This window comes from Ranitomeya imitator, chromosome 1, assembly GCF_032444005.1.
Source record: "Ranitomeya imitator isolate aRanImi1 chromosome 1, aRanImi1.pri, whole genome shotgun sequence".
Lineage (NCBI taxonomy): Eukaryota > Metazoa > Chordata > Amphibia > Anura > Dendrobatidae > Ranitomeya > Ranitomeya imitator.
Window position 1 is genome coordinate 706,219,321 of NC_091282.1, and position 26,362 is coordinate 706,245,682.

A 26,362-nucleotide genomic window follows, 5' to 3' on the forward strand; every position below is an offset into this window, starting at 1 on the left:
TCTTCATTTAATTTGTCTTAAATGAAAAAACACAAAAAGAATTGTCCTAAAGCCAAATTGGATATAATTCCACACCAAACATAAAAAATGGGTGGACAAAAGTATTGGCACTATTCGAAAAATCATGTGATGCTTCTCTAATTTGTGTAATTAACAGCACCTGTAACTTACCTGTGGCACCTAACAGGTGTTGGCAATAACTAAATCACACTTGCAGCCAGTTGACATGGATTAAAGTTGACTCAACCTCTGTCCTGTGTCCTTGTGTGTACCACATTGAGCATGGAGAAAAGAAATAAGACCAAAGAACTGTCTGAGGACTTGAGAAACCAAATTGTGAGGAAGCATGAGCAATCTCAAGGCTACAAGTCCATCTCCAAAGACTTGAATGTTACTGTGTCTACCGTGCACAGTGTCATCAAGAAGTTTAAAGCCCATGGCACAGTGGCTAACCTCCCTAGATGTGGACGGAAAAGAAAAATTGACAAGAGATTTCAATGCAAGATTGTGCGGATGTTGGATAAAGAACCTCAACTAACATCCAAACAAGTTCAAGCTGCCCTGCAGTCCGAGGGTACAACAGTGTCAACCTGTACTATCCGTCGGCGTCTGAATGAAAAGGGACTGTATAGTAGGAGACTCAGGAAGACCCCACCTCTTACCCCGAGACATAAAAAAGCCAGGCTGGAGTTTGCCAAAACTTACCTGAAAAAGCCTAAAATGTTTTGGAAGAATGTTCTCTGGTCAGATGAGACAAAAGTAGAGCTTTTTGGGCAAAGGCATCAACATAGAGTTTACAGGAGAAAAAAAAGAGGCATTCAAAGATAAGAACACGGTCCCTACAGTCAAACATGGTGGAGGTTCCCTGATGTTTTGGGGTTGCTTTGCTGCCTCTGGCACTGGACTGCTTGACCGTGTGCATGGCATTATGAAGTCTGAAGACTACCAACAAATTTTGCAGCATAATGTAGGGCCCAGTGTGAGAAAGCTGGGTCTCCCTCAGAGGTCATGGGTCTTCCAGTAGGAAAATGACCCAAAACAAACTTCAAAAAGCACTAGAAAATGGTTTGAGAGAAAGCACTGGAGACTTCTACGGTGGCCAGCAATGAGTCCAGACCTGAATCCCATAGAACACCTGTGGAGAGATCTAAAAATGGCAGTTTGGAGAAGGCACCCTTCAAATATCAGGGACCTGGAGCAGTTTGTCAAAGAAGAATGGTCTAAAATTCCAGCAGAGCATTGTTAGAAACTCATTGATGGTTACCGAAAGCGGTTGGTCGCAGTTATTTTGTCGAAAGGTTGTGCAATCAAGTATTAGGCTGAGGGTGCCAATACTTTTGTCTGGCCCATTTTTGGAGTTTTGGAAATGATCAATGTTTTGCTTTATTCTTTTTTGTGTTTTTTCACTTAAGACAAATTAAATTAAGGTAATAATACCAAAGAATTTGCGATTGCAATCATTTTCAAGAAGAAACTGAGTATTATCTGACAGAATTGCAGGGGTGTCAATACTTTTGGCCACAACTGTATGTATGACTGCTCGATGATTTAGTTTTCATCGCGGCAGCTGAATGATTTACAGCTACTAGCCTGCTTGATTACATGTGGGGATTCCCTAGCACACTCGCTCATCACTAGTATTTATATATTTCACTTTACATTTATCAGCGGTTTCGCCAACTAGGGGACGTCAACATACAGTCATGGGGTAAAGAGTAGGAATCAATCAGAGGCAGGGTCACCATACTAAACTAACCCGCCCTTATTTAAAGAGAAAAAACTATTTTGATGGGGCACAAAAATGTTCTTGCCACAACAACCAGACATTTTGGATAGATGATAAATGTTGACCATCTTAATGTGTAAGGGGGGCTTTACAAAACCTTGGTCAGTTGGAGCACTACTTAGTAAAAAATGATGTCATTGGAGAGAAAGATTTGGCTATTGAAATTTCAAGGGCCGATCATTTTATTTGGTGTGGAAATGAGCCACTGCCAAAGGCAGTGGCTCTCTCATAGAAACCACAAGAACACTCAGGCACATCTAGTGTACTAATTTCTGACAGCTGGATTATAGTTTGGCCAACTTTTTCTGGCAAAATCCGAATGATCAAGAAGAAGCTTATATGGAAAAACAAATACCTTTGCCTTATTGGACAGTAAAAGATATCTAAGGGGGAGAGCAAGGGCATCAGCCACTGGTGCAGTCCAAGTTGTGTCCAGGGCTGCAACATTTTGCTGCTCCTCAAGCTGGGAGTCGGCTCTTCTCTGAGCCAGCTGTGAAGCTGATAGCCAGCTCACAAAAGGTGCAGCATGCTGGCTCCCTGTGCACAACTACTCGTGTCTGAAAGAGGCAAATACATTTGAAGCTCTGGCTTCCGGGTCAGTGCAGTGACATCAGTAGAGTGATCAGGTCATACGAATATGCTGCTGACATCACTCACCATTGCGCATTGGTGGTAAATGCTCCAGTGGAGCTGAAGACACCGGAGATTAAGCCTAATGGGTAGGTGAGGTAGCTTTAGTGTGTGTGGGAGGGATGATTTAGAAAGTGTGTGTGAGATTTAGCATAACGGGGGAAAGATTTGGAGAAATTTGACAATACACAGTATGAGTAGCAAGGGGGAGGTGGGGGGAATGTACGAGGAAACCGAATGGGGAATAGGTGCAGACACAGTATGGTGAATGGGGGCATTGGTGCAGACAGTACGAGTAGCGAGGGGGTAAATGTATGCAGCCACAGTAAGGGGAGCGAAGGTGATGGGATGTGTGTAAACACATTATGGGGAGTTGGGGGATGTATAGAGAGGGAAAAGGTAAATATATGAGGAGTCCATATGGTTAGCAAGGGATGTGAGAGGAGACAGTTTGAGAAGGGGGAACAAATGTGTGAGGAGAAAATTGAGGGGAATACTATGAGGAGACAGTATGGGGGAGAAATGTGTGAGCGAGAAGTGAATAGAGAATGAGCAGTGTGGGAGAGCAGAATGGGGGACAGTGTAAGGGCACAACCAGGAGGGGACAGTATGCCAGGGAGGGGGGAGTGTGATTAGGGGGGGGGCACAGTATAGAGACTGGGTCCTATAAGGGGAACACAGTATGAGAGGACATTGTACAGAGTGTGCCCAGTATTGAAAGGAAAGGGCAGTGTGGAGGGTATGTACCATAAGAGGGAGAGTTTGGGGTCATAATTTGTGCAGGGTATATATTGAGGGGCAATTATTTATTCAGGTGCTCAGTGTAGGGTAGATATTTTTATTCAGTAGCATTAAAGCGGGCAAAATAAGTATTTTATAACACTGCTAATTTTGCAAGTTTTCCCTCCTACAAAGAATGGAGAGACATTTTATTGCATGAAATCATATTTGAAACAATAAAAAAACAGAACTTGGACGTGTCTGTACAAAATAGTGTTTGCAATTACAGATGTCAGACATTTCTTGTAGTTCTTGACCAAGTTTGCACTCACTACAGCAGGGATTTTAGCCTGCTCCTCCATACAGATATTTTCCAGATCTTTCAGGTTTCAGGGCTGTTGCTGGAAAACTTTGAATTTCAGCTCCCTCCAAAGATTTTCTGTTGGGTTCAAATCTGGAGACTGGCTAGGCCACTGCAGGACCTTGAAATGCTTCTTATGGAGCCACTCCTTAGTTACCCTGGCTGTGTGTATTGGGTCATAATCATGCTGGAAGATCCATCCACGACCCATCTTCAATGCTCTTACTGAGGAAAAGTTGTTGGACAAAATCTCACGAAACATGACCCCATCCATCCTCCCTTCAATACGGTGCAGTCGTCCTGACCCCTTTGTGGAAAAGCACCCCCAAAGTATGAAGTTACTCCCACCATGGGGTTGTATTTCTTCTTTCTCCAAACACTGCAAGTGGAGTTGATACCAAAAGGTTCTATTTTGGTCTCATCTACTACATGATCTTCTCTCATGCCTCCTCTGGATCATCCAGATGGTCATTGGCAAACTTCAAATGGGTCTGGACATGTGCTGGCATGAGTCGGGGGACCTTGCAAGCCCTGCAGGATTTTATTCCATGACAGCTTAGTGTGTTACTAATGTTTGAGACAGGAGTCCTAGCTCTCTTCGAGTCATTGACCAGGTTCCTCCAGTGTAGTTCTGGGCTGATTCCTGACCTTTATCCGAATCATCCTTGTCCCATGAGGCGACATTTTGCATGGAGCCCCAGATTGCGGCAGACTGACAGCCATTTTGTGTTTCTTCCATCTTCTAATAATTATGCCAACAGCTGTTGCCTTCTCACCATGTTGCTTGCCTATTGTCCTGTAACCCATCCCAGTCTTGTGCAGGTCTACAATTTTGTTTCTGGTATCCTTAGACAACTCTTTGGTCTTAGTCATGGTGGGGTGTGATTGAGTGTGTGGACAGGTGAAATTAATACAGGTAATGAGTGCAGACTAGGAGGGCTTCTTTGCTTATTTTTAACAGGTCTCTGAGAGCCAGAATTCTTGCTGGTTGGTAGGTAGGTGATCAAATACTTTTTTCATTCAATAAAATGCAATTTAATTATTTAAAAATCATACAATGTGATTTTCTGTTTTTTATCTTTTGATTCAGTCTTTCACAGTTAAAGTATACCTACGATAAAAATCACAAACCTCTCCATTCTTTGCAGATGGAAAAACTTGCAAAATTGTCAGTGTATCAAATACTTATTTTCCCAGCTGTATAATGACACTGCTATTTTTAAGGGTATCGTAGGGGATGTGCTGCACAAGACCGGAGAAGATGGAAGTCTGCAGAGATGAGATGTGGATAAAAAAAACTCATCATGGGGTCTGGACAAGATGAAGAAAAGAAAGAGAGTGACTCCAATTGGAGACAACGTCATCTATAAGGTGCCTGGATGTAAATAATTTTTTTCTACACTGACCAATTCTCATTTTTATTTATGTTAGGAGCATCAAGTTTGTGATAAGTCTTCAGTCATTCTATGTGACTGCAGACTTCTGAATTCTCACAGTGTGCACTGCTCACTATCAGGATTCTCTGGTGCCGGGGATTTACATACATGCGGTCACATGCCGACTAGACATGCGTGGCCTCACTCATTGAAATTGAATTGAGGGAGGCTGGACATGTCTAGTAGGAATGTATGTCCCATACTTATGCTCATATGACTGTCCGCTCTTGCCATCGGCAAGGGTGAATCCTAAAAGTGTGCAGTTCATGCGCTGTGAGAATTCAGAAGCCTGCAGTCACAGTCACCTAGAGTGAATGCAGACTTTCATCTCAAACCTGGACAAGCCCTTTAGTTATAAAGTGAAGGCCTGTAGCCAATCCTAACAGTGTGTGATATACTCACTGTCATGATTCAGCTCTGCTTGCTGGTTCCAGCTGTCATCACATAGCCGCTTTTCTCATGTGATTTTCATACTTACTGTCATGTGACAACCAGCTTCTCTTCCTGCTTTTCTCAGATTTTCACTGAACTTTGAGAGAATTAGGAAGGACAGCTTGTCTGCACGTGACTAAGTGGGCAAATCACATATGTGCTTGGGGGTGGGAGGGGGCATCAAACTAAATTCTTGCACTAGGTGTAGGAAAACCGAGATACATCTTTGAATAAGGGGATTACAACTTTTTTCGGACCGTGGTTGAATTCCGCTGTAGGCAATTTATCGCAAAGCCATACATTTATAAATAATAATAGATACAATTATCTCCCTGAAGAACATTTATTATTACGGAATGTGGGTCAGTGAGCAGCAGTTGTACCAATGGTCCTGCTTTTCTTAGCGTGTTGCTACAAATAGACTACTATAGTGCTGGCTATCGGTCCAGCGTTCCCTTTTAGAATAGTTTCTGCGATACACTTAATCCAGGTATTCAGAAGGTTATAGGGTTAAGGTCAGAACTTAAGAGGCCATAAATCTCCTAAGTATATGAAGGGTTTAAAAGAACAGATAATATAAAAGGTCATCACGTCACACACTCAACCCAAAAACAAGGACAATGAGCCACCTAAAGAGTTGTTTGCACACTTAAAAACATCTTTAAGGCTTTTATTGGAGGAGATATGTCTAAACCTGCAATACAGTGCAATGAAAACTGAACAAGTGACCATTGTCCTCTGGCACATCGTAACACAGGAGTCTACATATATGCATGAAACTATAGTAAAACACGAAATGCAAATTATACAACCTAATAAGCGGAAGGATGCCGGATAAATCCGGGCTGAACATCCAGAAAAGCAACATTTTAAAGTAATTTATGAAAAAGCAAAGATAAAGTAACAAATACATAAAATGTATCACTGGCAGTGTGTGTGTCTGTGTGTGTATATATATATATATATATATATATATATAATTATTATTTATTTATTTTTTTTCCACGCACACATAACTTAACTTAGCCGACCTTACACATTAGATGGCGGTCAGTCGAAAGATTGTTCATCCAACAGCCATCTCTCCTCTACACAGGACGCTTATTTGGCCAAGTGCCTCCGTGTTCCCTATGAAAAAGACACTGACTGACACATTGGCTGGCAGTTTTATCTCGGTAAGAACAAAGTGATCGGCAGTCCGAAGTCGGAACTGTTTGATCAACATGTCTCCCAACTATCAGTCGGCCGGCGTAACCGTAAGACTGTTGGCCAGAGCCATCGATATTGGCAGGTTCGGCCAACATAAGTCTCTGTATAGCCAGCTCAAGTCTATAATGTTGAGCTTCACATTTACAATAATAAAGTATAATTGTAGTTCAATTAACCAAGTATACAATTTTATAAAGCAATGAAATGGATAATTTTTTTTCTTGGTTTTCTTATTTAATATTTTCCTACAAGGATTCCTGTATTGTAATGCGCTCACTACGAGCCATATTATGCTCAAGCATCCAGTGTGGATTTTGGAGCATCTTATAGCATACTAATCAGTCCTTGACCATAGTTATATGATGCATGTATCCTAGAGACTAAATTGATGAGCAGTTAAACCATCAAAACTCCTTTCAGTGTTACAAAACCAATTTTTTTTATTATTTAATTGTTCTAATTAAGGCCTTTTACGAAGGTGTTGGATGGGGCACCAGGAAGTAACTCTGCTTTGAAAAATGAATATATATAGATAACAAACACAATGTACACAAGACTTTGTTAATGCTAATAACTTTAGTGTAGCTATGTAAGAATTATGATGTTGAGCTAAGACTGCAGGGTTCCTATCAACTTCTGAAGAATAGAGAAGTAATGAGTTGATGGTGGTGTCCATGGTCTTCGTAGATTGGCCTCACATTGAGATGTTGTACAGTTCTCCAAAGGAGTCTTGGCGACACCTAGAATAAATGCATCTTTGGTTTAACAATACAGAGTCTAATCCAACAGATAAGTGAAATGAAGTGTTGTCAAGTATTTAGACAATGTAGTCTCTTGTCCATACTTTGATGTGGACTGGTCCACTGATGGTGGCATCAAATCATTGTTCGAACAGATCCTGCTCCAACCTTTTTCCGTAGGACCTCAACTAGGCGCTCCAACCTGTTAAGAAATTGAGAAAGCCTTTGAGAAAACAGTCTATGCTTTACATTTATGAGCCATACAATTTTAGACATTAGAGGAGTGATAGTCGCAGGTAGAGAACAAAAAGGAAAGCAAAGAAAATGTAAAACAAGTTACAAACTACAGATTAGCAGACACGTCTGGTTATTTGAGTTGATATTGCAGTATTTTAAAAAAAATTGGGGATTCTGATATCCCAACCCTACAAGATAACCAAACTATGTATCTTTCATCTATATATTGCTCATTCTTGTTCCTGTTGATCTTTACCCTTATGACCCCTGCACATCACATTCAGAAGATCTGACTTTCTGGATCTTGACACTAGGAAAGGTTTGCCCTCTACTTTCTTTCATTTTACATAAAATGTGGTGTTACCAGTGTGAGACATGTCGATCAGGAGATTAGACTGTCAGTCATTACAGGTCTCACACTGGCAATGCCTCCATTCATTTAAATTAAGCTGTGGAGGCAGATTCTCAGGGAGATCTATGTCCAGCCCATAGATCTTAATAGCTCATTTGCTTATAAGAAAAATGTGAATTTCTCTGAAATAAGACATCAGATCACAGATATCAAGGTATCATTTTATTCCACTTACTATTACCTGCATGGCCATATAGACGGCTTAGGAGGGTTGATTTTACGAAAATATTTCCTTTAAAAGACGCACAAAAGCCTGAACATTTGAGCAGCAGGTTATTTTCCCATGCAAATTAATAAGACCATTCTTTTGATTGTTTTAGTGCTTTTTCTGCTACTTTTGATGAACAGAGGAGAAGATAGCGTGGCATTGTTACCAGATAGCATTCCTCAATGCCTCAATCTGCATCTCTGAGACGCCAAAAACAAAAACCCTAAATCACTGATTTAGGTAGGAACTGGGAAATCTGTTGTCCTTACGTATACTGTAAATTTGCCACTATCCATGATGTCAAAATTAGTTCACTTAAAGGGTCTCTGTCAGCACAGAATGACTGTTCATACCAAGTACAGGCGCTTGGTGCACCGTGGCGGGGCCAATCATTTATATACACGTTCTCACCCATTTTTTCCCATCTATCTATGCACTTCTTTGGCTCTATGAAGCCAGAGCTGTCAATCAAAGAAGAGGAGGGTGGAGATAGAGCAGGGGCCCCAGGGCCATTTACGGCCCTCGATTACCTTTTATCAGGCCCCTGAGCAGATTCTCAAGGACCACATTCTTGGGCAGGGAGGTGTATTTTGATTACAACCAGCTCATAAATTTCTTCTTGCTCCATTAGCACACACACACAGTGCTCGCTACTGAACACTGAAGAGCATGCAATGAAAGATTACGTCCTGACACCAGTGCCAGAGTCAGGATGCACTTTGTGGGCGGAGTTTGTGCGGCCCCCGAAGGATGGTATAAATATCCAACTGGCCCTTGGCAGAAAAAAAGATTCTCTACCCCTGAGATAGAGGGAAAACAAGCAGGTGAGAGAGTGCATTTACATAATTGTCCTCACCATGATGCACTGAGCACTTTGACTTGGTGTGAACATTCATTCTGTGCTGAAAGAGTCCCTTTAAAAGGTGTCTGTATACACAAAATGGCTGTTCAAACCAAGTACAGGCGCTAAGTGCACCATTAGTGTGGCCAAGCAGTTCAGTGCACCTTCCCACCTGCTGGTTTTCCATCTATAACCACTCTCCACGTCTTTGACTAACAGGTCTGGCTATAGTGGAACCAGGGGAGGGTGGAGGGAGATGGAAACAAATAGGTGGGAAGGTGCACTGAGCTGTTTGGCCACACCAAGGGTGCACCAAGTGTCTATACCTGGTTTGAACACTTATTTGTACAGACAGAATTCACACGAGGTCTTGATGACATCACTGCAAATGAGAGACACTAGCGGGAGGATATGACCTCATCTGAATCTCTGTGCGGTCATTGGCCACATAACATTAAGAAAACCTCTAATTTCACCATAGAAGATATTGCCAAAAAGGTTGTAGCAGTTTACTTCTGATACGTGGCTCCCAAATCTATGTTAGTTACAGAATTAGCACTCGGCGCTAACATTCATTATGTGGGGTATTGTAAAGAAGAAAAACAATCCAGATGGAAACATCCTCACATCCCTGACCCTGACGGGTGGCATGCATTATGGCTTGTGCAAGACATGCGGAAGATGTGCACTTGGGCATGGCAGTTCTCTAAAACCGGTCGAGTCACTTTCACTGTGGTAAATGGAAATACATAGCAGCGCCTTAGGCTATCAGAAGAGTCCGGGTTACAGGGAGGATACGCGCAAAGCCGGCAGCAATATGCAGATCTTCTTCTGCACATACTGCCATTTGCTCGTCTCGTCAACGTCTCTTGAAGTTAAGGGCAGGGGAAAACCAATTGACAACCAAAATCTACGCATTTACATTACATGCATTACTATGCATTTAACTTTACATTTAACTAATATGTCGGTTTTTGTGTTTTTTAAATTAAAAATTACATTTTTTAGTGCTCTATAAATAAGTGCCAATTTTCCCACTTTTTAGGCTAAGTTCATACTGGGCGTTTTTGCTGCTTTTTTTTAATGCTTTTTGTTATACTAATTTTCAGTTGCATTTTACAGTTACAGCTATGTCTTTGAGATTTCTAAAATCTCATGCACACACATTGGGTTTTTGTCATTAGTATTTTGTGCTTTGCATGTTTTTGTCAGACATAGAGCATGTCACTTCTTTCAGCATTTTTTTCAGCGTTTTTTCCCCAGTGACTTGAATGGATGGCGAACAAAACCCCTGAAAAAAACGCACCATGAATCTGGTTTTGAAGCTTTTTTTTTGTGCAAAAATCTGATTCTATAGAATAGGCCTTTTTTCAACACTACACTTGATCAGCATGCACAAGAGACAAATCTAGCATGCAAAACCCGTTGCAAGAAAAAACATGGAAAACCTGATTTTTTTCTGCAGCTTCTTTCCTGCCAAGAAATCAGGTTTCGCTGCAGAAAGAAATTGTGGAAAACATACCATGTGTGAACTTATCCTTAATATACTTTGGGACAGATCTACTAATGTGTTTGAGCCTAGAGCGTGCGGAAAATGCAACAAAATTTGGCGGTTAATTTCACATCAAGTTTTAGACATATTTTTTGTGCCTCATTTCGAGATAAACTCTATACCACAATGTGTGTCAAAAAGAAGATGCTAAAAAATGGTGCAAAGTAGGCAAACAAGTAAGTAGGTGGTGGGATGATAGGCTGGTTTCTCACGGCCAACATTCCCAAGCGGTGTATGGACCACGATATCCAGACAAGGCCGAGGGTCTTCTGATCCATGAATCCATGACCATGAATGTTGGGATTTGTGAAATCGGCCTTGGTGACATTTCGTGACACATTTGCCTAATTCATCTTCTAGCATGAACCACGGTGACATATTTCTGGATTTTCAGCCTCTATAATCCGGTTTATACAATATTAGTATCAGTAAATCTGCCCTTTTCTACTCCTATCACTTTCTCTGCATATTTTGATTAAAGTAAACATTTTGATATATCCAGGAGAATAAAACCTGTCCGGGTCATGTCCAAAAAAGATACCTGACTATGAACTACAATGTTTGCGTTAATATACTTGTGGGACAATTGAAATACGTTGCTTCTCTGTTCTGGATTACGCACCTCCAGAGAAATGGATTAGGCAATTTCTAACAGTTTTCTGGTTAAAAAAAAAAAGTTGCAAATTTTGCTCTTATTTTTGTGCAAAAATGCCTTACAATACACCAGTCATAGCACACTTTCCCCTTTGCAACAATGTAGTTGCCAATCATATGTTAGGCTTAACCTATACGGGTGGGGGGACAGCGGAGAACGTTTCTTGTAGTATTAAAGGTACTGAGTCTGCAAATAAAGACACATTCCAAAAATGTTTACCCCGTATCATAGACACGTGTGAGTTCGGAGACTGGGGTCACCAAGTGGTGCTGAATGACATGTCGTGACAATATGGAATGGGCAATGGCAGGGGCCTTATTTTCTTAATTAGTTCAATACTTCTCCAATGCTGATCTTGTGCAGAGTTTGGCACAGGACGATATAGCATTTAATAAGTTTCTGCTTGTAGGACGGAGAAAGGGCAGGATCATAATGGCGAGCAGTATCACCATATCCACCTTAGCAGTTACTCTACTCGGGGTGGCACACTTACTCGTATGTGAACTGCCATAGCTGGCTCATATGTTTGGGCACTTCTGAACCAATACCTACTCCATGAGCATTATTATGTCATTTGGAGCTTTCCTGTAGACAATGGTTGCCACACCATTATTCATAATTGTTTGGTGGATGCAATGGTACGGTTATCAGAGGGATTTACAGTCCAGGTTTGTGTGCCCATATATGCAGTCTAGTGCTTCCTGGCAAAATCCGGCACAACCAATAATTATTTCCTGATCCCCAGGGGTGGATGTCGAACATAACCAAGTGGAGGGGTAACTATAAGGTGTGCAGAGGTGGAGGAAAGATTCCCCTGCAAGAAGGAATGAGCATTATAAGTCAGAGAAGGCCAATAGTGGGCCTTGTTACAGCTTTTGCACTGGGTCCCAGGAACTTTAGGTTCTGCTCCCAAGGTGCAAACAAGCATTGGATTCTGCTTTCTATTTGCTTGCAGAAAATTCACTGAGATTTACGGTGCCAGCAAAGTACCGTACATCAGACTTTAAGAAATCGCTGCAAAATATATCCACTGCCATCATCTGTGTAGATATAGGAGCGAGTTTTGGTGCTTTACTATGCCAAGGGTGAAATGTGCCTTCTTCACAATGGCACCCACACGAGTAAATACTGCTGTAGGTATCACTGTGGGATCCCTGCTGCTGGGAATCCACAGCAAATACGATCTGTGGGAAAATAGCCTTTACATGGGTGTGGAGAAAAAAAAAATCAGTGTGCCATTAATCCCACAGCGCTTTAAAGACATTATCATCACTGTCCCCATGTGGGCTCACAATCTACATTCCCTATCAGTATGTCTTTGGAGTGTGGGAGGAAACCGGAGAATCCTGAGGAAACCCACACAAACACGGGGAGAACATACAAACTCCTTGCAGATGATGTCCTGCGTGTAATACACTCAATGGACCCGTATTGGGTATAGTATCTTTTTCCGGCATACTCTGGTGTCTAGTAGCTAATTTCTTATAGATCTCAGTCTTCAGCCTCGTAACATTTACCTTCCTTGCCTTAAGGATCTCTTATGTCAGGTATCAACGGTCTGAAGAAAGCAAAGAACAAACACATGGGCAGTTCTCTCCCCCAGGACAAATCTTAGATGCCTTTAGCATGGACTTCAAGAGTCATTGCAAAGTTCTGAACTACCTGTCAGAGGACAACCTCCATGTCTGTTCATATTATGTGTGATATTTCTGCCGGTGAACCGGCCTGTGGTTACATTAATTAACAGGCAGCCACAGGGCAAATGAATGACTAAATGTAAGGTCTCGCTTATTTCCATAGAAATTAACTGGGAGACGCCTGTAGCAGTAACAGTTTATACAAATACTTAGAGCATGCAAACAACGGACGGGACATCCCTGGCTCTGTGACAGAAGCCGTCCGCCCTACATCTTATAAGATGGCCTGAAATTACACTCATATTGTGCCCACACAGCGCCACCCCTTATGTTACATGTACGGACTATAGACTGTAGTCGCTCCATTCTCCTGAACCATCCTTTTGATAAAATAAATGTAGAAAGCAAAAAAAAAACAATTAGATGAGAAAGAGGAGCACATATTGAGTAATGCACAGAGGCGATTTTTATTTTACACTGAGCCAGTACCCTAACCTCTCCCAGACCCTTATGTCTGCCCACAAAGAATTAATCCTAGTGAGCCCATTAGTGTTCCCGCACAGCAGGGTACCCCATTCATAAGCCCCCCACACACACAGAGTAGGATGATCCACACAGCACCCTAGAATATAATAGCCCCCTCACCCAACACAAATAATATGATGTCCCCACAGCGTACACACACAGCTTTGTTACATTAACACACATCTATGCTCCATACTTACACACACCTTACCTATGTGTCTTACTCCTTACCTCCGCTGCCTAGTCATGTCACATAAAAGTCTTGGCAGGTCCCTCAATCTATTTGTAGATCTGAAACCTCTGTCACTCCAGCTCTATTCCCCAATCCAGTGCCTCCTACGTGACTGACAGCCTCTATGTTGTGTGACTTCAGACAAAAAAAACATCAGTCGTGCAGGAGGAGCTGGGTGGATAATAGAGCTGGAGTGACAGAGGCTTCCGATCTACCATAGCTCTTCAGACTCATTTGCATATCAGTTCAAGCACTGATTTCTCAGTAATGGAGAAACGGACTGGCTATCTATATATATAATTGTCCGTCTGTCTTTCTGTCTGTAAAGGAAATCCCACACCGCTGACTGGTTGCGGCCGCCAGGCGACGGACACAGTCCGGCCGAAAATTAGTCCCTCCCTACCTCCGTCCAGTCAGTGCCCGATGCCCGCTCCATACTCCCCTCCAGTCAGAGCTGACACAGGGTTAATGGCAGCGTTAACGGACCGCATTACGCCGCGGGTAACGCACTCCGTTAATGCTATTAACCCTGTGTGACCAATCTTTTTACTATTGATGCTGCCTATGCAGCATCAATAGTAAAAAGATCTAATGTTAAAAATAATTAAAAAAAACTGCTATTCTCACCTTCCGTCGTCTGCCGATGCGCGCGCGGCTGCCGCCAGCTTCCGTTCCCGAGACCGCTAAGTCATCTGGGTAATTTCGCAATGCATCGCTGGGAACGGAGCTGGTGGCAGCAGCGCGCGCATCGGGACAGTTTCGCTGGACACCGGTGGGTGAGTATATAACTATTTTTTATTTTAATTTTTTTTTTTTTTAACAGGGATATGGTGCCCACACTGCTATATACTACGTGCGCTGTGTTATATACTGCGTGGCTGCTATATACTACGTGGGCTGTGTTTTATACTGAGCGGCCTGTGTTATATACTGCATGGGCTCTGTTATATACTACGTCAACTGTGTTATATACTACGTGGGCTGTGTTATATACTGCGTGGCCTGTGTTATATACTGCGTGGCCTGTGTTATATACTGCATGGGCTGTGTTATACTGCGTGGCCTGGGTTATATCCTCCATGGCCTGTGTTATATACTGCGTGGGCTGTGTTATATACTGCGTGGGCTCTGTTATATACTGCATGGGCTGTGTTATATACTGCGTGGGCTGTGTTATATACTGCGTGGACTGTGTTATATACTGCGTGGGCTTTGCTATATATTGCGTGGGCTGTGCTATATACTACGTGGCTGTGCTATATACTACGTGGCTGTGCTATATACTGCATGTCTGCTATATACTACATGGCTCCTATATACTACGTGGCCTGTGCTATATACTATGTGGCTGCTATATATATACATACTGTACATACATATTCTAGAATACTTGATGCTACCATCTAGTGTAAATATATTACTGGACTTGTCTTTGAAAGAGCTACATGCTCTTATAAATAGTTTGAGGGGTGAATCCTGCTGACAGATTCCTTTTTACAGATGATTTCTGTAAGTAAATCTTTATCTCGTGATACGTTTGGAACCTTTCTAATACACTTAGAGGTTCAAACTGTGTCACACGGACATAATAATAAGGGCCGGTTTTCAGCATCAAAAAAGAAAAAGTAGGAGGAAACGCAACGCATCATGAGGGGAATTTTTGAAGCCATGTTTGCTTGTGGTTGTGTTGTGGCTATTTGCGTCAAACTTTCGCATGATGTATGTTAAATTGGGAGCATCATTTTTCAGGAACGTACTATCCTTATCATTGATAAAACAGATACTGTTCATAGTCTATGGGGCTGTTCACATGACTCTGTTTTTTTGCAGATCATATGTCTGCAAAAACCAAAACAAGACATCGATATTCGATCTACATATATATATATATATATATATATATATATATACAGTGGGGCAAAAAAGTATTTAGTCAGTCAGCAATAGTGCAAGTTCCACCACTTAAAAAGATGAGAGGCGTCTGTAATTTACATCATAGGTAGACCTCAACTATGGGAGACAAACTGAGAAAAAAAAATCCAGAAAATCACATTGTCTGTTTTTTTATCATTTTATTTGCTTATTATGGTGGAAAATAAGTATTTGGTCAGAAACAAAATTTCATCTCAATACTTTGTAATATATCCTTTGTTGGCAATGACAGAGGTCAAACGTTTTCTGTAAGTCTTCACAAGGTTGCCACACACTGTTGTTGGTATGTTGGCCCATTCCTCCATGCAGATCTCCTCTAGAGCAGTGATGTTTTTGGCTTTTCGCTTGGCAACACGGACTTTCAACTCCCTCCAAAGGTTTTCTATAGGGTTGAGATCTGGAGACTGGCTAGGCCACTCCAGGACCTTGAAATGCTTCTTACGAAGCCACTCCTTCCTTGCCCTGGCGGTGTGCTTTGGATCATTGTCATGTTGAAAGACCCAGCCACGTTTCATCTTTAATGCCCTTGCTGATGGAAGGAGGTTTGCACTCAAAATCTCACGATACATGGCCCCATTCATTCTTTCATGTACCTGGATCAGTCGTCCTGGCCCCTTTGCGGAGAAACAGCCCCAAAGCATGATGTTTCCACCACCATGCTTTACAGTAGGTATGGTGTTTGATGGATGCAACTCAGTATTCTTTTTCCTCCAAACACGACAAGTTGTGTTTCTACCAAACAGTTCCAGTTTGGTTTCATCAGACCATAGGACATTCTCCCAAAACTCCTCTGGATCATCCAAGTGCTCTCTAGCAAACTTCAGATGGGCCCGGACATGTAATGGCTTAAGCAGTGGGACACGTCTGGCACTGCAGGATCTGAGTCCATGGTGGCGTAGTGTGTTACTTATGGTAGGCCTTGTTACATTGGTCCCAGCTCTCTGCAGTTCATTCACTAGGTCCCCCCGCGTGGTTCTGGGATTTTTGCTCACCGTTCTTGTGATCATTCTGACCCCACGGGGTGGGATTTTGCGTGGAGCCCCAGATCGAGGGAGATTATCAGTGGTCTTGTATGTCTTCCATTTTATAATTATTGCTCCCACTGTTGATTTCTTCACTCCAAGCTGGTTGGCTATTGCAGATTCAGTCTTCCCAGCCTGGTGCAGGGCTACAATTTTGTTTCTGGTGTCCTTTGACAGCTCTTTGGTCTTCACCATAGTGGAGTTTGGAGTCAGACTGTTTGAGGGTGTGCACAGGTGTCTTTTTATACTGATAACAAGTTTAAACAGGTGCCATTACTACAGGTAATGAGTGGAGGAAAGAGGAGACTCTTAAAGAAGAAGTTACAGGTCTGTGAGAGCCAGAAATCTTGATTGTTTGTTTCTGACCAAATACTTATTTTCCACCATAATATGCAAATAAAATGATAAAAAAACAGACAATGTGATTTTCTGGATTTTTTTTTCTCAGTTTGTCTCCCATAGTTGAGGTCTACCTATGATGTAAATTACAGACGCCTCTCATCTTTTTAAGTGGTGGAACTTGCACTATTGCTGACTGACTAAATACTTTTTTGCCCCACTGTACATGTAGCGTTCAATGCAGTTCGGCGCAGCATCAAAACGACGCATAGGCAGGCATCCGCATACATTCGCATGGCCTGCGTACCCAATGCTAAAGATAGATACGCAGGACGCATGCGGCAGTGGGCGGGGCTTAATGGAGGAACTACGCAGCCCTCCACAGCTCTGCCATACGCAAGTGTGAAACCAGCCTTAGCTAGCTAACCACATCCACATTACACAAGTGTCTAGAATGTTGTATGATTACAAAAACTCATAATTTTTTTTTTTAAAGGGAAGATGTCATGCCCCCAAACGCTCTTAATCTGAAAGTTAATAGTGTCCTCAAGCTGCCCGGCTGCCACACTGAAAACCCCACTAATGGGAAGAAATGAACTTGACGATAGAGGCTACCGGGAGAAAATGAGTTTTCAGTCATACAGGCGCGACTTCAATTACCCCTCAGTATACAGTGAGCGGCAGCTGCGAGCATACCCTGAGGAATTGACAAGATGTCAAACTCTTGCAGTATGTTCACAGCCAGTGGTGACTGAAGCTGCGCCTCTATGACTGAAAGCTGACTGACTGAAAGCCGGAACCTTAATTTCCTCCCGGTAGCCAGGTTCTGTGTGGCAGCCGGACATCTTTAGAATGCTATTAACCTGCAGACTAACCCCATATGTGCAACTTAATAGCACAAGGAGACATTATTTGGTTCTTTTTAAGCAAAAACGATAAGCTACAAAAATGTACAACTTTTTGAACCCAGAAAACAGCCACAAAACCCTTGATATGTTCACTCCGTCAAATATTACCATTCACTGACTGCAAGCAGATATCTGGACGAGGGTGAATAAAACAAAGTAATTAAAAAATATTATGTTTTTTTTACATTTTTACGTCACTTGCTAAAACCACATCTCCTAGTCGTAATTTCACATCAAGTCGACAAGTCTCTGTATACTCTGACCAAAAGCTTTATCCCAGGTTGTTAGTAGCTAAAATCCAAATCATCCAAAGAAGTGGTAGCAGAAGGGGTTTTTTTTTAACTTCTAAAAAAAAAAATCTATATGACAGCTAAAAGATCTTGACATTTAGCAATAAGGTTAAATTACATTTAACAAATAAAAATGCAGCAAAGATCACAGCCATCCGAGACTCCGGAGAAGTCTGCCAAGTTTTACAAACGTCCCTTCTACTTTGAGCAGATTAGTTTTCTTAAAGTCAAACTCCTATTGAAAGTCGGCCAGGGGTCCCGCGTGCCTCTGCATGTACCTGCATTTCATGTATAGAAATAAAATCTAAAAAAAAATGCAAACCATTAAACCTCAGCAGAGCACTTGGCCCAAAAAATGTCATTTTTTTTTGTTCCTTTTGGCTTTTGCCGTTTCTTAATCTCTGTTCCGCTTCACTGCAAATTCCATCAGTGCTTTTTTTTCCTCTCTGCCCGTGCATTTAATCCATTTTTTCAACACGCGAGTTTTCCTATAAATTATTTTTTCAACCCTTAAGTGATCATAATTTTGTCTTTAGATATTTTTCCGTGTGTATTTCTGCTAAACTCAAACACTGGCAATTTTTTTTTTTAAAAGAATAGACCTAAGGGTAACATATGGGAGGTTTAATAATGCCTATGATGTGTATTAAATAGCATTTCACCTAAATCCCTGGCTAATATGAGCTCTTAAGGCTTCCGCTGCTGGCAAATGCTATTCGTTATATCTGATTATGGAGGATCTCGGGTACAGCCACTATGGCTACTAGTAGACTACCCACAGAGTTGGTCATCCATCCCTCCTACACTCTCCATAAGCTAAAGATGAATACAAAGTATCCATAAACCCCTAACACCAAAAAATAAAATCAATAAAGTTTATTGAACAAGAATATAAAAAAAAATATCACCAGAAAAAGACATATGCATGAGGTTTTTAACAAAGAGGATATGCCAAGTATAGAAGAAATGCAGTGGTGGTAAGTCAAGAATGTAATATAGGGCAAAGATGGCACTTTAGACCCTAGTACAGGTCATCCAATCGTCATATAGTTACAAACAAACATTTGCAAAAATGTATCTCTAATGTGTTGTAAGGATAGACCACTTAGACCACACATGTGGCACTGTTACAAGCTCCATGCTTACTCATAATGTGGAGTACCCGGTCACAGACACCACGGCAAACCACCCCGACGCGCGTTTCGCCCACGTGCTTTCTCAAGGGGAGTGTGCCAGCTATCTCCTCTTGCTGTCCTTATATACATATAGTTAGTTACGCTTGGACCAGTGAAAATAGCGCATGCGAAATTGCCCCCATGTCCTAGGTGCATCGATTCCAGCACTCATCTCCGGCGCGTGTCGGGGGAGAAAATGTCTCCATAACATCATCGACAAGTGTTGGTAGTGATGAGAGGCCTTCATCAATGAGAGGCTTATGGATTGAGTACGCATGGGCACACTGGCGCCATTTTAGTGAAGTCCTACGGAGGTTACCATGTTTCCTTGTCCCATTACAAATTCCGGACAGAGTAATGCAGGTAAGAACTATAACGCCTCCTTAATGGCTATGTACTCCATGGAGATAACATTGTTGTAATGAATCGAATATAAAAATCAAAGCAACTTTGCAAGTAACCTCTTTGTTAGTTTTGTGCACACAGTGCCTATGCAGACCTATGCGTCTCCACAATCAACACACTACAAAAACTGTGCATCCCCCTCTCCATTATCCTAACAGCAATGCATTCCTTGACCCCCATTTTGACAGACAAACGCAAATGTAGAGCGGTATTCATGATTTAAAAAAACAAACAACAAAATGATTGTGCATGCCCACTCGTTGTGCAGGTCCACTCAGGTTTACAGGAGTCACACAAGAGGCCAGGCAAGCTAGCCTGGCAGTTTACAGATTAACGCTTGAGTTATTCAGAACCATTTTTTTGCCATCTAATTTGAGAGCAACATAGTGTAGGGCCAGAGACCCTGAATCCAGTGATGTGTCACTTAGTGGGATGCTTGCTGTAGTTTTGATAAAATTACAGTTTTATCAGCAGGAGATTATCACTAGAGGACTAGTCAACCTGCTGCTATGTAGTCCTCTATATTCATTAGTTCAGTATAACCCCATCATTTATTGGTACCTTCCTGTATACACTGTGCATAGGCAGAAAGCTGCCAATCAGTGTGGGTGGGGTTATACAGGGCTCAGCATTCTGAGAACTAGTAGATCTGCAGCAGATAAACAGGGACTTTATCAAAACTGCAGCAAGCAGCTCAATAAGTGACACATCACTGGAATCAGGATCTCTGCCTCTGTATTAGATGGTGAGAGATTCCATTTAAATGGCCACCCCTGTACTCACTCTCTGCCTGGGTTCAGGTGCTGTGGCCACTTTGCCAGGTGCAACAAGGCTCAGACAGCAGATTATACATTTTATACTGAGATAACTGCTGTATATTCTGCTATAAGCTATGGGGGAATTTATCCACGACTGTCAAGTAGTAAATCACTTTCCATAGTAGAATTTTGACAAATGCCGATAGGGGCGGCCAATGCCATAAAGCACAATATTTTTATTGTCGGTTAAATTGATAATAGATAAAAAATAAGATGTTGGATGTGCGCATTAAAATAAAGTGTTCCCCAGCGACACAGTGAATGTACAGTACATAATTTGCATGACACTGTTACATCCTATGGCGATTATTTAATTATGATGGCGCCCCGAGGGCAATGTACTGTCTCCAAACCCCACAATCTAACGTGAGGAAGGACGAGTGAAAAGAAAATAGTAAAATTAATACAATACTGTGCAAACACTGATGCCCAAGGCATTTGGTGAATTTGCCAAGAAAAAGCATAGAAGCTCTCTTGTGTGTCACGTTAACACAGAAATACATCACCCACTATGAATCCCACATCAGACACATTTGCCACCCAGGGACATCAGTGGGATAAGAACCATGGAAATCATAGAGAAAGCAAAATGGTTAACTGATGGATCTAGTTAAGGCTGTGTTCACAATGGTTCTTGGCTTTTATGATGGATCCATTTTTTTAAAGGATTTTAACAGATCTCATTGGTTTGTGGGATAATGGATCCATTAGGTTTCTATACTAGAATCTTATCTGTTATGCTACATGGAAAAAATTGTATGCAAATTAGCTCCTTCCCCAGAAGGAAACAAAACCAGAGCTACAAAATCTGGAGGAAAAGACTACTAGACGAATGGCTTGTTCAATCAGAAATTCATTCGGCAGTTTCATGTCTGGAGACAGCGCTGTGACTGTACGTCAGGACCTTTTGGATGTTTTATAAAAACAATAGAAAGTTTAAAGTTTGGTCATTGTAATATAAGATTTGTGTGACAGCTGGGGCTCGAAATTGTCCTTTTTCCATAACCAGACATATGAGTCTATGGAGGCAATGCAAAAATGCATCTATTAATGTACAAGTCTCCTAAATCGGAGAAGCTAACAGCCATCCAGCTCACAAATAATGGTAACTGAAAACCTATATGGCACACATATAGTGGGAAATGTAGATGAAAATAAAGTACCTTGCTGTGCGTCCTGTGTGAGTGCCCCGGCGTCCCTCTGCCCCGACGCGCGTTTCGCATTCGCTTCTTCTGGAGGTCTCCAGGAGACTTGTACATAAGTAGATGCATTTTTGCATTGCCTCCATAGCTCTTGTGATGGTGACTTTCACATACACTTAGGCTGTTCTCATTAGTGGTCAATTTTGGCTTATAAATGCTAGTGCTTATCCTGGTTGTTTAGAGTATGCCTATGGCAGCTTAGTCCCTGATTGTGGATTTAGCACCTTTCTTTGCATGTAGTTTATTGTATTTTTACATGTTTTATATTTGGTCTAAATAAAATTGTCTTTTATATGAGTACCATAGTGGAGATCACTTTATTTCTTTGGTCACACTGCATGTGAGGTATATGCTGATAGTTGGTACTTTACCCTCCATATAGGAAGGATGTATACAGCACTTTATTGAGCAATGTTTGTGAATATATTTCACCTAGTTGTAACTATGTGACACCCACCGATGACTGGACAACCCCTTTAATATATAGTCAGTTAAGAGCTTTATAGTCTGGTACTGAACACATGTCTATAGCCATACCTGGTCATGTAATCTTGCCATACTTTGTGTCTGGTTCATTTTTTAACATTGTTTGTTTTTTGGGTTGGCTCCTACTGTGGTGTTTAGTTTTACCATGATGAAAAGAAGAGCCTCGTGTTTACATCTTCCTCCACGGCCGGCAAATTCCTTAACCCTTTTCTTAGCAGCAATACAGTTCCCCTTGGTAGGGTAGAGCGGCAGACGTAGTTGCCACCTAGGAGCAGAAGACGATGGAACCAACTTGGGCTTGGCTTGCTTCTTTCATGGCCATCACAGTGGTTGAATTTATGGTCTCTACTCTCGCGATTGGACCAGATGTCACTGTTGACGTCACTGGTACCAGTATGATAGAGGGATGTCCAACCATCAGATCATAATAACAAAACAAATATCCTGTTGGGTAGACGTGGGGCTTAGGTTTGCCCTGTCTGTCAACTTCACTCCATTCTGCTGACACATAGATGATGTTTAAAGCAAGCCAACAGGATCAGGGGTGACAAGCCCGACCTGTGGTTGGAGTTTGCTTATAAGTCGTTTACAGCTGGAAGTTTACACATTACAACACAGTACTATTGATTTATCAGTAGCAAAATATACGGCGCATACTTGGGTAAACTCCACGGAGGGAGCTGGTCGGAAGGTGATTGTTGTGGAATATTTCAGACACAAAGCGAGTGTCTGGCAGAGGGAAATGGCTGTAAAGTCAAGACTAATATTTAGTAAGACCGAAAGCACAAACAAATTAGGTCGAGTGATCGTAGGCTTCATCCAGAATTAAAAAAGCATATTTACATAGTATGTCAAAGTATACAACGTCCTCTTCTGCTGCGCGCTGCTCACTTACAGATTAGAAAAGGAATATGTATTCATAAAAAGCAGAAAGTCTCAGCCGGGATCGGAGGCTTAAAGAAACAACGGCTCATTCTCTCCGATGTTTACCAACCAATGTAGACGCGGTGACAGATTTTGTTTAAAAGAAAGTTACGGCACATAATAGATTCGGTAACTCACTGCTCCTCTGCGATGGGCAAAGTTAAAATGCGGCACAGGACTGATCCGTGGCGAAATCTGCAGCGGAGATTTTGTGGTATGCTTGCGCTAAATAAAACGCAACACAGGTTCTGTACAAATAAACATTGCAGAAAACACGACGGCATTTACGCTGCATGTGAACACGGTATAGAGTTACATTTAGTGATAAAAAAAAAAGTATGGGATTGCCTAAAAAGCCGTTCTCACCACTTTGTTTCATTTTAAGCCTGTTTGCTAGTCACAAAGTATGCCCATGTGATTTTACGATTTAGTCACTTTTTATTTATTAAAAAAATTTGTTTTGTTTTTTTATTACATTTTCACCTATTTTTAATCCTACATTAACCTTCAAACATTCTTTCTAAATTTCATCTGCGGGAAATAAACCTTCCCTATAATCTCTGAACGTTGGGCAGCAGCACTGTGACCAGTCGTTAAACTATTCACTGTGATCGTGACTGCCATGACATACATGCATATTATTTTGGGGAAGGGGCAAAAAGGACTAAAACAAAATGTTTTATATGGGAAGTAGTTTAGTCAAAGAAAAAACGAGAAGCAAATCTTGTATTGTGCCCGTGAACGCAGGCGGCAATGTAAACACCTGATGTGTTATTCCTGCTACAATTGCTATGTCCAGATACAGAAGGTGCATCAACGCCTGCTGGAAATGATTCTTAAATTATATTTTTTTTTTGCTTGCTTTCAGATTTTACCCAATGTTTTTACTATCTTTGGGATCTAGCAGCCAGTCACCCTGTAATAAACATACAGATGCATCCACAATGAACTCTTCTTGACTGTGTTAAAAGGATTGTCCAGCTCCATGAAAAACTTATCAAGCATTCAAAATAAATAATGCCTTGATGGCAAAATAAGGCACACTCGCCTGCCGTCACTCCTGCGTATCGTGACATCCCGTTCGTTGGTCACATGGTCGCTGAGACCTGTGATTAGCAGCAGCGGTCAGGTGGCTAGAACGCTGTGCAAACAGAAGCACAACAATTTATTTAGTTTTTCTTCATTTTTAATTTCATGTTAAATTTAACATTTTACACCATACGTCTTGAAATATGTTGGGCTAAAGGTGCCTGTACACTTTTAGATAATTGTTGACCAAACACTTGCTTAGCCAACTGCTGAATCTGCCATATACATGAGCGCTCGGTTAAGGGTGCAGATTTTTTCAATGGGGAGAGAAGAGTAGAATCATAAAATGTAGTTGGAAGAGAACTCCATTGTCATCGTTTCCAACCCCCTGCTCAATGCAGGATTCACTAAACCATCTCAGACAGATGTCTGTCCAGCCTGTGTTTGAAGACTTCCATTAAAGGAGAACTCACCACCTCTCAGGGCAGCCTGTTCCACTCAGTGATCACCCTCCCTGTCAAAGTCATTTTTCTAATATCTAATCTGTATCGTCTCCCCCTCAGTTTCATCCCATTGCTTCTTGTGTTTCCATGTGCAAATGAGAATAATGATGACCCCTCTACACTGTGATATCCCTTCAGATATTTGTAGACAGCTATTAATTCTCCTCTTAGCCTTCTTTTTTGCAAACTAAACATTCCCAGATCCTTTAACTGTTCCTCTTAGGACATACAGTTGTGGCCAAAAGTATTGACACCCCTGCAATTCTGTCAGATAATACTCAGTTTCTTCCTGAAAATGATTGCAAACACAAATTATTTGGTATTATTATCTTCATTTAATTTGTCAAAAAGCAAAGCATAGATCATTTCACACAAAACTCCAGAAATGGGCCAGACAAAAGTATTGGCACCCTCAACCTAATACTTGGTTGCACAACCTTTAGCCAAAATAACTGCGACCAACCGCTTCCGGTAACAATTAATGAGCTTCTTATAATGCTCTGCTGGAATTTTAGGTAAGTTACAGGTGCTGTTAATTACACAAATTAGAGAAGCATCACATGATTTTTCGAACAGTGCCAATACTTTTGTCCACCCCCTTTTTTATGTTTGGTGTGGAATTATATCCAATTTGGCTTTAGGACAATTCTTTTTGTGTTTTTTTCATTTAAGACAAATTAAATGAAGATAATAATACCAAATAATTTGTGTTTGCAATAATTTTCAGGAAGAAAATGAGTATTATCTGACAGAATTGCAGGGGTGTCAATACTTTTGGCCACAACTGTACTTTGCAGTCCGCTCGTCATCCAGGTAGCTCTTCTCTGAACTTGCTCCAGTTTTTCAATGTCTTTTTTAAAATGTGGTGCCCAAAACTGGACACAGTATTCCAGATGAGGCATGACTAGGGAGGAGTAGAGGGGAGTAATTACTTAATGTGATCTAGACTCTATGCTTCTCTTAATACATCCCAGGACTGCGTTTGTCCTTTTTTACTGCTGCACTTGATTCATGTGCAGTATGGGATCTATTAGTATACCCATGCCTTTTTTATACATGTACTGATGCTTAGTTCTATCCCTTCCATTCTGTAGAGTAAGCTGCTGTCAGGCTTCTACGGGAGACTTAAAGGATTGGGCACTGAAATATAACAAGTCCATTCTATCTTCCACCTGACATAATCTGTTAAGGGAGTGTCTGAACACTCAGTATATGGCTGGAAACATTGGGTTCAGTCAATCTGTTTATAAAGACCCCCATACACATTAGGGAAAGGTTAAGTAAGGGCACATCTCTCCATCTAAGACAACCTTCTAACAACAAAGCATTGTCCAAAGGAGACACTTGTTAGATGGAGCACAGACGCTCGGTGTACCCTTGATGAGGCCAAGTAGTTCAGTGCACCTTTCCACCTACTTGTTTTCCATCTACCGCCACCCTTCTCTTCCTTGATTTCCTGCTTTGGTGGTAAAGGATTGAGAGAAGGGTAAATGTAAATAGAAACAAGTAGGTAAGAAGGTGCGCTGAATGATTTGGCCACACCAAGGGTGCACTGTGCTTGGTTTGAACAGTCACTTTGGGCTGGAATCATATTCACAAAGACATGAGGAACGTTCTCTGTATAGCATCAAGGAAAAATTGGCACCATAATCTAGATATAATATGGTTTAGTAGGTGCAGAAGAATGAGCACAAGAATAGATCAAGATTTTAGATA

General features: G+C 41.5%; 1 protein-coding gene across 5 annotated transcripts in view; it reads right to left on the minus strand.

The window, feature by feature from the left end:
- Positions 1–5,565: 5,565 nt before the first annotated feature.
- MIPOL1 (mirror-image polydactyly 1) overlaps positions 5,566–26,362 on the minus strand; it is a 516,895-nt gene continuing 496,098 nt past the window's right edge. For 2 of the 5 annotated variants that reach the window (XM_069731912.1, XM_069731931.1), the window contains exon 12: positions 5,567–7,516. In XM_069731912.1, the coding sequence (XP_069588013.1) occupies positions 7,450–7,516 (67 nt within the window). In that variant the 3' untranslated portion in view covers positions 5,567–7,449. Of the gene's footprint in view, positions 7,517–26,362 lie in introns of all 5 variants that reach the window. The other 3 variants (XM_069731947.1, XM_069731940.1, XM_069731922.1) reach the window with 3 other exon arrangements.